Raw genomic sequence first — 11,306 nt, 5'->3', positions numbered from 1 at the left:
CGGGGAGATGGCTCAGTGGAATAAGTGCTTCCCTGGCAAGTACAAGGGCCTGAGTTCAATCCTCGGTTCTATATATATAATAAAAAAAAAACCCTGGAAGAAAGGTTTGCTAATATTTCACCACAAAAATGAATGTTTGAGGAAATAAATATGCTTAACCTTAAATACTATATAGTGCATGCATGCATTAAACATCACACTACACCCCAAAAATATATCTATGATTTTTATGATTTTATGAATCAGTTAAAATAATATTTTAAAGAAATTTAAAACTCCAAGTAATGGCACCAAGTTCGGAAAGAGCGAAGTCCAGTTTTTGCCCTTCTTAATGTTCTTCCTGTTGTCCTTAGTCTTTTTGGATAAACAGCTGCGGCAGGCATCTTATGACTTCACACCCGTCAGCTGGCTATGGAGCCTGGGTTCTTTCCAGGCAGCCTTGCTCTTTCTACTCGTATTGCATCAGGAAAGGAAATGCAAAGGGGTGGTTGGCCGTTCCGGGTGCCGTTCTCACCATCCACAGAGTGGGTCTTCCTCTGGTCTCTGTGACCCTTCTCAGCCAGTGCTCTGCCCTGTGGCCACCTCACTGTAAGAGAAGTAAGAGAAGCATTTACTTTTTGGTTTCTGAAGTGGAGATGACGAGACAAACTATCAGGAGAATGGCTGGTGAATTACTGAATAAGGTCGGGCATGCCATTGTCAAAAAAACTGCTTGTCCTGCAGACTATCTACTAAATCAGATTGGGCCTGTTGTTACCTGCTCTATCTTTACTGGCATACAAAAATACCATTTTCTAATTCTAGTTGGCATGGTTCTGAATACTGATAGAGGTCACTGAGCCTTATTTTCTAAAAGGAATGTGTGAAGTCTGTAATGTGCTAGATTTGATACCGGGTGTGGAATCATTTTGTTTCATGTCAATGTTTTCACCTGGACTATGAATCTTCTCTTTGGTAGCAGATCTTTATTGCTGGAATGCGATAGTTTCACACTGCTAAGTCCATAGATAAATGATTTTACATGTGGATGGGGAAACATCTGTTGTTATTATCAAATATTAACCTAATGGTTGTTAAATAATTCCTCAAATGCCTTGGAGGCTTATATCATTTTAACAGACCTTTATTTTCCCTCTCCTTTTATAAAACTTATCAGGCCATTGAAACCACTTAATGATTCATTTCATCTGAGGATGTTGGAATCTTATGTGTCTTAGCTTTATTTTTCCCTTCTTTTCTCATAAGTTGATCATATTTGTCAAGCTGCTGCCTAATATGAATATACTTGAAAAGGGTTGTCCCTTCTCAGGGGGGACCAAGGATGGAGTACTGGGGGCTGTTCAGTCTTGGGGACATAAAATGAGGAATGTATACTTGGAGATATTTTAAAAGCAGTGGTAAACCTGACTTATAATTTTGCTGCCCTTTATTACCACTGAGTGCTGGCAACTATAGACGGGGGAAGCTGACATAATACCCTCTCTTCCAGGCTAAAGAACCACATCCCGTTCTCCTTGCTTCTAGAACTCATTGCTTTCTAATTTTAATTGTTCTCATTTTTAAAGAATCTTATTTGTTTATTTGGTACAGGGCTTCACTATGAAGCTCGGACTCCTAGTGATCCTCCTGGCTCGGTCTCCCCAGTGCTGGGATTGCAAGTGTGCACACCTACACCCCATTTTGGTGGCTGGCTTGGGGCCAGGCAGGCACAGCATGTGACACTGGTGATTGAACCCGGGTCCTTTCACTTGCCAAGCAGGAGTATAGACCGCTGAGCTATCTCCCTGGCCTTAATTTTTCTAGTAGTTTAAAGTTTGAAAGGAAAAAGGCTGTTGGAAACATTCTTAACTTTAATTTTTTTGTTTTAGTTTATTAGCCCATGTGTGGGACATAACATGCTCGCGTCCCTCCCATGGGGCTGGTCCATAGAACACAGCACAGTTCCTTTACCCCTCCATCCCTTCCTCCCCTCCCTCCATCTCTCAGTCCCCTCCCTTTTCTTAGCATGGCTTTTTTTTCCTGGTTTTATCATTTTAATCACAGTCAGGACATTATGAATGAAAACAAAAAAGGAAAAGAGAAAGGAATAGAATTTGAACTACATGCAAACTGTATGTAAAATAAACCATGAGCAAATGAAATTGTGACTCATGTTATGATAACTTTCCTGCCTTTGTCTTTCGGATTCAGTTTCTTTCCCGGAAAAAAAATGTGAAAACCCAAAACTAAAATTATATTTGTAGTGGTGTTTTTCTACTTCAAACAGCATTTCTGGTTTAGTTTTGAGCTAAACATAGCACATAAGGGAAGTGGCCAACATAAGGTAAACTCTTGCCTTTTGGATTATATATGCAGTCGTCCATCGCTATTTTGCGGTTTGACTTTTGAGGACTCACTGTTTCGCAGGATTTTCAAAAAATATTAATCTAAATTATTCATCACTGATGTAACGCTATGTCACAGGATTTTCCAGTACCATACAGTATATGTATATTGTTAAAATTACGTAGGTTTACTAGTTTAGGAAACGGTTACCAACATTAAAAGTACTTTTAAAGGGCAGGCCAGATAGCTCAGCGGACTAAAGCGCCTGCTTAGGCGGAGCGCAGCAGCTACAGTTCGATCCCCAGCGTGCAGCGCCTGACTACCACACTGCCCCCCGCCCTCCATCGCCAGCATACACTGAGACAGCGATTGAGACTGAGCGTGGTGGCGTGCGCCTGTAATCCCAGCGCTTGGGAGGCTGAAAACAGGAGGATCACTAGAAGTCTCATCCACGTAGTGAAACCCTGTAGACCCTGTTCCAAATACATTTTTAAAAAGTCTGTAAAGTGTGAGAAGGGTTTCCAACGCCTTAAAATATATGTAAATACTAAAATAAATACAGCGTTGTTACTTTGCTGATTTTTTACTTACTGCAGGGGCATCTGGAGCATAACCTCCGTGATAAGTAAGGAACCACCATAGTGAAACAGATAGTATAAGAGTGGGAAATACCAAAGATCAAATATATTTTAATCTTTTTTTAAAATATATTTGGTACACAGTCTCACTAGGTAACTCGGAATCGTAGTGATCTTTCTATTTTTAGCCTCCCGTGCCCCACCATGCACGGACTCCGTGGCCGGCTCAGTGTGCCCAGGGCTGGGGCTGGTGATGTATGTGGTACTGAGCGTAGGACCCGGTCCCTGCGCTTGCCAAAGCAGGTACTTAGTCCGCTGAGCTATCTCGCTGGCCTTTAGTCTTGGGTTTTTTTGGTTTTGTTTTTTTTTTGGGGGGGGGTTGTTTTTGTTTTTGCGGAACCGGGAATTGAACTCAGGGCCCTGAGCTTGCCAGAGAAGTGCTTATTCCACTGAGCCATCTCCCCGGCCCCAGTCTTGTTTTTTTGTTTTTTTTTTTGTTTTTGTGGGGTTTTTTTGTTGTTGTTGTTGTTTTCCTTTTTCTTTTTTTTTACATTAACTTTAGAAACTGAGCAAGTCTGAAGAGACAGGCTTCTTCACTTCACTGTGCTCTTCTTTCCCTAGGTATTTTTGGGCAGAAACTGGAAGACACTGTGCGCTATGAGAAGAGGTACGGGAACCGCCTGGCCCCGATGCTGGTGGAGCAGTGCGTGGACTTCATCCGACAGCGGGGGCTGAAGGAGGAGGGTCTCTTCCGGTTGCCAGGCCAGGCCAACCTGGTCAAGGAGCTGCAGGATGCCTTCGACTGTGGGGAGAAGCCGTCGTTCGACAGGTGCGTGTCTGGGTACTCCTCAGCATCCCCCACTGGGCAAGCCACGCTGAACTGAAAAGATGCACGGAGCGGCCACGCGCAGCTTTGCTCCTCGTGGTCAAGGATTACAACGCACATCAGTTGTCCACTAGGTCTGGATTGTTGTAATTCATTTTGCAGAGTAAAGACCGCGGCACTTTAGATGGCCGCTGTTAATTATTCTCTCCCCACCTTTCTCTCTCCCTCTCTCAGTTTAAACGCAAAGCCGTTGCAATACACTACATCCCCATCCATCCTTTCTTGAAAAAATGTTTAACTTCGAGCCAGGGTGTCTCTGAGTCACTAAGTTACCCAGGCTGGGTATTTCTAACCCTCCCAGAGTTCTTAGATTTCACGGTGCCCATCTCTGTTTCTCTACCTTAAAACATTGTAGCTTCTTCTTTTCCTTTGATCCTAGAGTAGAACTATGTTAAATTTTCACATTACATCACTGTTTCTATTACTGTTAAGTCTTTATGTAATATTCATTAAAGAATGGCTAAGCAGAATTCAGGATATTTGCAATACAATTAAAATTAACATTTTTATGATAATGAAAACATTTTTAAGTCCACATTTTTAAGTGTATGGCTGTGTTTTAAGCTAGAATGGATTTACAAGAAAACTAGAAACATAATATGGTGAAATTAAAAACTAATAAATTTCCAGAAAGAAAATATAAAGCATTCACAACTCCACTACTCAATTACTAGAATGCTTTTTGAGTTATCTCCTTCTACAATTTAGTGGAAACAAAATTTTTTTCCTAATACTATTTAATATTATATATCAGAATTTTTTCTGTGTTAAAAGTTGAAAGACTCCCTTTTATTTCCATATATTTCAATGTAACATTTTGCTCTAATATATTACAGGTCTATTATTCAGAGCTATTTCAGTGTCATTGGACATTTATTTACAACTTGCTAACTATTATAGATATGGTTGTAGTGGTCAGTCACACTAGCATTTCTATATTTAGGTTATTTCCTGAGGAATGATTCTCAGTTTTGAACTTCATGGATAATGGCAGTCTTGATTCTTGAACACTGAGCATAGCTTACTCTTAGTCCACTCAGGCTACTTGACAAAGCTCCCGGATGTAGGAGGCTCATACAGAACAGAAATGGTTTGCCTAGAGCAGCCGTGTTCCTGGTACCAGGAAATCACGTGTCTGCTGCCTGCCACTTTCTCTTAAGATGGTGGCGGGGCTCTGACAGCTTTCTGAGTGCACTTAAGTCCTTAGAGCCCATCCTCAAGCTCTAACTGCCTCCTCAAAGCCCCTGTTCCTATATCATTATACTACTGACTAGCTAGCAACAAGAATTGTCAGGAAGGGATATTTAGGCCATCAAATCTACTAAATTTTCTTTGTCATTAGAAGTGTGGAACTCACACAGCTCTGCAGAACAGACAGGAAAGAAGACATCTGAAACCATGAGATACACAAAGCATCGCTAGCAGTCTGGACTCTCTAATTGTTCATTATGTCATTTAATACCTTTTGGTGCTCCCATTAACAGAGTCTTGAGCTATGATGTTAATGTTCTGTGGGAGGGGTGTTGTGGCAGATACCAGGATGTGAGAATTAAAACTGTTACACTGTTTTCAAAATACAGTAATTTGGTAATTTATTTTAAGAGCATTTAAGCAGGAAATTTCATTTCTGCAAAAAAAAAAATCAGAAATGTGAAGAAAAACTTAAATATAAATTTGTTATAATTTTTATAGTAATAAAAATTGACCATCGATTCACTATTCCAACAGTGGTTATGGGTAAATAATGGTGCATACATGTCATAAAATATTGTGTAGGTCTTAAAATTATGGAAAAAGGCTAATTTCATAATGTGTTACATTACTGTTACTGTAACAGAACACCTGAGATAACCAACTTAAAAAGAGGTAAGGTTTATTTTCCTCATAGTTGGAGTTCCTATCCTTGGGCAGTTGGCCCTATGGCTCTTGGGCCTGTATTGTGGCAGCAGATTATTGTGGGGTACACATGGCAAAACAAAGCTGCTTGGGTCCTGCCAGACAGAAATGAGAAAGAAGAGGGAGAGTAGAGTCCTAACCATTCAGGAGTCCATCCTCAGTTACCAAAAGGCTGCCCACCTCAGTGCCCCTTCAAAGCCGGGGAGGGACTCAGTCTTCAGCGCCTTGGTCCACATGGTTTGGAAAGGTCCAGATCCAAGCTAGAGCACAGAGTGGGAAAAAAATGACAAGCATTCATTGATTACTCAAAATTCTAACATTGACAAAGGCATTCAAACAATATATAAAGATTCATAAATTAATTCCCAGAGAAAATAACAAATGTGGAAATAAGAAAATTAATTCAAAATTAGTGTTGAGGAACAAACTTCAAAGCTATGGATACTTTGTATATGGGACATCATGGGTCTCCCTCTGTGCTTTGAAGAAGAAAAGCTGATCATTACCTACATTCTCTTATTATATATTTGATTATAAAGTTTTGTTTTACTTCTTAATAAAATAAAAAATTCTTTAAGTAGTTATATCCTTGAGGCTTGTCCACAGCAGATAAACAATCATTTGTCTAGGACAAGTGTAAACTGTAAGTATCATAATTAGAAAAAAATGTATCAATTGCATCCTCCGGTTGCCTTGTGCTACTGTATTCAACACCTTCTACAACCAACTTTATGAGAAGATAGTAGGTTTCCATGTCTTCCTAAAATGTTTATATATGCAGGTGAAATTACTACAGCAAAGCATATTTACTAAAATTATTTTGCCATGAACATTTATTGTTTTACTGTAGCAAATCTTTGCTAATGTGGGAGAACACAGGGGTGATTCATATATTTTAGGGTACCTGTCAAAACAGATGAGCCCTGTATAAAATTATCTCTAAATTGAGTTCTCAATGACTTTTGACTGACAATGAAATATTCTATAATCTTTACCCATAATGTCCTTCCCAATTCATGTAAAATGTGTGCATTCTGTGTAAAATGTGTCATTCTACAGAGGCTGAATAAAATCCCACAAAGGATGTGTGCTATTGCAAGAATCTGGGAGAGGCTAGGGGTCTCAGAAGTTTGAGGTGAGGGCCTGGGGTTGCACTCAGTGATCAGAGTTTATTTATTTATTTATTTATTTATTTATTTATTTTTTTCGGAACCAGGGATTTAACTCGGGCCCTTGTGCTTGCCAGGGAAGCGCTTATTCCACTGAGCCATCTCCCCAGCCCCATATTTATTTATTTTTAAATGAGCATTTCAATTGTTTCAGAAAAGATATGCATGAACTTGGATTAGAAAACATGATATTGGAAGGATTCCCCACCCCATAAATGCAAAAACAAAACAAAACAATATGACCAGACAAAAACACCTTAAAATAGTTATTGAAATGTTTCTTCTTCTTCCATCAAAAGCCATCTCTCTTCTGCCTAGGGCACCTGCTCTGAGAACCAAACATCCCTTTTATCTACCTCTAGCTGAGCCAGGACAATTTCCTTCCATCCCCACCTTCTTTCTTTCAGTCACACTGTGTGGGTGCTAAAGACCCTGGACTCTGACCGCTGAACAGAACTGTCCTTTAAGCCAGCAACCCACAGGCAGTGGCACCCAAAGCCTCACCCCCAGCCTCCATGGCAGAAACCACAGAGCTGGCATTGTTTCCACTGTCTCAGGAAGAAGGGGCCAAAAGTTAACCCTCAGCACAAATCAAAGCCCAATGTGGACAGAAAATAGGCTTCTAGGCCCAGAGTAGGCAGCAAACTGTGGGCAGGAAAAGGGAGTTTTTACAGCCATTCCATCGTGAGAAACAAGGGAAAAACTGGACCCCTTCTATTTTTGTACTTTTTACAAGCCAATCTACTGAGCTAAGGGGGATCATGTACAAACACAGAAGGATCCAAAGAGATCAGGTAACTCTGTTGGCTGGGGTAAGAATGAGGAGCAGGAAGGTATAGCAGTTTGTGACGACTAATCCACCCCAGACTTAGGTAGAGCTGGGCAGTCTTCAGGCCTTTCCCAGGTCCCACATCAAGTGCCGGATCCCATTCCAGGTGTGACACACGAGTGGGAAGACGAGTCCAAACTTAGCAATTTAGATCAGTGCTGGCTCCAGACGCAAAGACTTCACGAATTCCAAGTAAGACTCAGAGTTCCCAGGGAACAACAGGGCTGACACATCAAACAGAGACCCTTCCTCTCAAGGCCATACCAGTGCCGCGAGGGCAAATGGACATCACCATGGGAAGAGACCAACTGTAGATAGTGACCTGGGGAGATACAGGATGGTTTGAACCTGTGTTCTTATTCCAGAACTGCTCCATCTCTTCTTTGACTGTGGTTCGCAAAGGAATAGCATTTCTGATATAGAGCCGAGGACTCGGGTGGGAACAGAGACAATGACGGCCAGCATGTCTCAACAAGAGCGCTGTCTTCTTGGGTTCCAGAGTTTATTTTTATGCCATTATTTCACACTGTTTTTTTTTTTTTTAATCTCCATGCTGTGACCATTCTTAGCACTATCTTTTATTAGAGATACTATCTTAGGGCCATGATAATTTTAAGAAATTTCCAAAACAAAAGAATTCCTCCTTCAGCTCACCTCTTTCTGCACTACCTTGACATAAACAAATCAAAGAAGCCAGCCACTTCACTCCACATTGGCCAGAGCCTCCTCAGCAAGCCCCACAAGTACACCGCAGGTGCTCTCTCTCTCCCATCACTGTAGTTTCTGATCTTGCTGATTTTTCAGCCTTGATGAAAAAATACTTCTGCCGCTCCAGCCACTAGTAGCAAGTCTTTCACGCTCCTGTAACTCCTCTTCACATCCTGCTGACTATGCAGACACTGTCTGGGTCTAAAGCCAATGTGCTATATTTTCAGTTTTTGTAGTAACACTTCATCTCTGTGCTACATCTACTGCTGCACAGCAAATCATTCTGAAGCATTTTGGCTTAAAACAACAACTTTTTCAGAGTATGCTTTTGAATAGTGCTCCACAGAGACTATCTTTGTCCATGTGATACTACTGGCTGCCACAACTTAGTGCACCCCCACACCCCAAGATTTAGTGCACCCCCACACCTGAGAGTGCATCCTTCCCGAGTCTGGCCTAAGTGGGCCACCCAGCGTGGCTGATGGCTGGCTGGGCCTCTCTCTCTTTGCAGTCTTATATCTTTTAGGACTTTACACCTTTGCCAGTTCTTGGAACTTTTTTGTGGTGGCTCAGGATTCAAGGATAGCAAGACTAGAAGCTACAAGGCCCATAAAAAGTTAGCTCAGACTCGTGGGCTATCCCATTTCACTGAATGCAGTTAGTCAAAGGCAAAGAACAAGGCTGGCTCAGATTAGAAAAGATAGAAAATCGACTATGCTTTATGGTAGTAGTGATGTGGCACCTTCTCTTCCAGGGTTTGCATCCAAGTAGTGAGGAGGTAGCCCATGGACAGTAAGTGCATGAATCATTTCACAGTGTTAAGGGTGCTGTACTCATGTGTCGTGAGTGCAGTGGTAGAAAAAATCATTTCGTTCCTGAGAGCACAAACTTTGGGTGTAGACCTGGGTGACGGGAAGCTTGCCCTCACCACTGGTGGAAAGGTCCCATGGAGAGCAACAGGAGCTGGCCTGATGCAGGCCCAGCATCAGGGTCACAGATCACAGAGAGAGCGAGGGCTAGCTGTGCTCTGCCAGGAGCTGAAGGAGGTGCATTCTGTAGCCCAGTAATTAAGATAAAAGGTCTATACTTATTCTAAGTGAAACAGAGCTCTGTGGAATTTTAGCACGTAAATAAAATATCACTGTGGCAACCTGAATGTACACCTTTTGCTAAACAAATTGCCAAGCTTCAGTCTCTGGATCTCAGGCAGGCAGATAAACAAATTCCTGAATTCTTTGGATAAAAAAGAGAGAGAGAGAGAGAGAGAGAGAGAGAGAGAGAGAGAGAGAGAGAGAGAGAGGATTCCTAGATCCGGGAATTGTGAGGTCAAAAGAAAGAGAATATTTGTGGCAAAATGTAATTATGAGTTACTTGAGTAGGGAAAGGAAAACCTATAATTTCCCAGGGGATGCTGAAGTTATGTTCAGAAACTTGTCCAAGTACCGTGTCCTGCTCAGTCCACTTTTTAGTTAATTGGCCGACTTTGATGTCTCACATGGTGAAGCTCTAGCAAGGTTTCAGGCTTTAGGAGGTGGAGATAAACTGACCAGAATTAGTCTGGCCCATGTTCTCAGTTAGATGGAAATATTATAGGCAGTCAGACAGGGTTAGGCCCTCGGAAGGAGACAGTATGGAAAAGAGAGACAACTGTGGGAGAGACAGGCACTCCTGCCATGGGCCGGACCTCGAGAGAAAAGAATAAACAAATGCAGCCAAATACTTCCCTAGGGATGGGCATCGGGGGCTAATATTCTAAGTAGGCATCAGTCACCTTGAAAAATCCAGGAGTCACAGACCCAACTCCTACAGGAAAAGCCCCTGTTCTGCATTCATACCTGCTAGCTGCCGTGATCCCGATTTTGTCAATTTTACCTGAGCAATTGTGCTTGTAACCTTACTGCTTATAGTTTTGTCTTATCCCACGTGTGAGCTCCTATGTTTTCCACCTTTGACCTGCCTCACCTCATGCTTTTGCTCTATAAAAACCCCTGGAAAAGGCAGATTCCTGGGCATCCCACTTGGTCCCCTTCTGTCCCTCTCTAGGACAGAAGCTTTCTTTCCTGCAATAAATTCTGCTCTTAACCATCATTGTTCCTAAAATTCATTCTTTGGTTTTAGAGAACACAAACTCATCCCAGTTATCTTTCACTCCTCTGTATTAGTATGTGTATATGTACTTCTCTGTCTGTGTGTGTGTGCACGCACGTGCGCACGTGTGTGTGTGTGTGTGCGTGTGTGTGTGTGTGTGTAGTCAAAAACAGATTCTGCATCAAGCTTTTTTTTTTTTTTTTTTGCATCAAGCTTTGAGTAGATAAGAGAATATGAACTAGGGCCAGGGAAATAGCTCAGTAGAATAGGCACTTGCCTGGCAAGTGCAAGGTCCTGAGTTCAATCCCTGGTACCGCAAAAAAAAAAGAATGTAAACTAAAGAACTTCTTCCTAGCGAAATATTCTCATTAATGAGAATGAATAAAGAGTTCTCTTTGATTATTTTAGTCATGCTTGTTCTCAGAATAGATAGGTTTGATTTTCTTTGTTAAAATATAGTTATTAAAATTTGGAAAGAAGTCTCTATAGCTCCTCAAAATTAATCACCAGTCATTGATATGAAGTTCTAATAGTAAGACCAGAACTATGGCTTTTAAAGTGCACTTTTTAAAATAATGTTTAAAAGTGTTTAACTTTTATTTATTTTTTAAAATTTATTTATTTGTGTGTGTATGTGTGTGTGTGGCCAGCTCAGCCCACCAGGGGGCGGGGCTGGCTGGCATGTGGTGCTGGGGGATTGAACTGTGGTCCCTGTGCTTTAGCTAAGCTTGTTTTAAGTAGGTGCTTTAGACCACTGAGCCATCTCAACAGCCCCTAAAAGTGTTTAACTTTTAACAGTCTCAAGTGTTTTAAAATTTTATTTAAAT

At 41.4% G+C, this 11,306-nt stretch overlaps 1 protein-coding gene across 6 annotated transcripts in view; it reads left to right on the top strand.

Moving 5' to 3' along the window:
* The window catches only part of Arhgap24 (Rho GTPase activating protein 24), a 464,868-nt gene that overhangs the window by 413,302 nt on the left and 40,260 nt on the right, over positions 1-11,306 (top strand). For all 6 annotated transcript variants that reach the window (XM_004629174.2, XM_004629176.2, XM_023712963.1 and 3 more), the window contains one exon: positions 3,525-3,732. In XM_004629174.2, coding sequence (XP_004629231.1) covers positions 3,525-3,732 — 208 coding nt within the window. The remainder of the gene's footprint in view (positions 1-3,524; positions 3,733-11,306) is intronic.

The sequence above is a fragment of the Octodon degus genome, unplaced genomic scaffold (assembly GCF_000260255.1).
Source record: "Octodon degus isolate 3935 unplaced genomic scaffold, OctDeg1.0 scaffold00028, whole genome shotgun sequence".
NCBI lineage: Eukaryota > Metazoa > Chordata > Mammalia > Rodentia > Octodontidae > Octodon > Octodon degus.
Note: the sequence above shows the minus strand (reverse complement) of the source record. Positions and strands in the feature narration are given on the sequence as shown.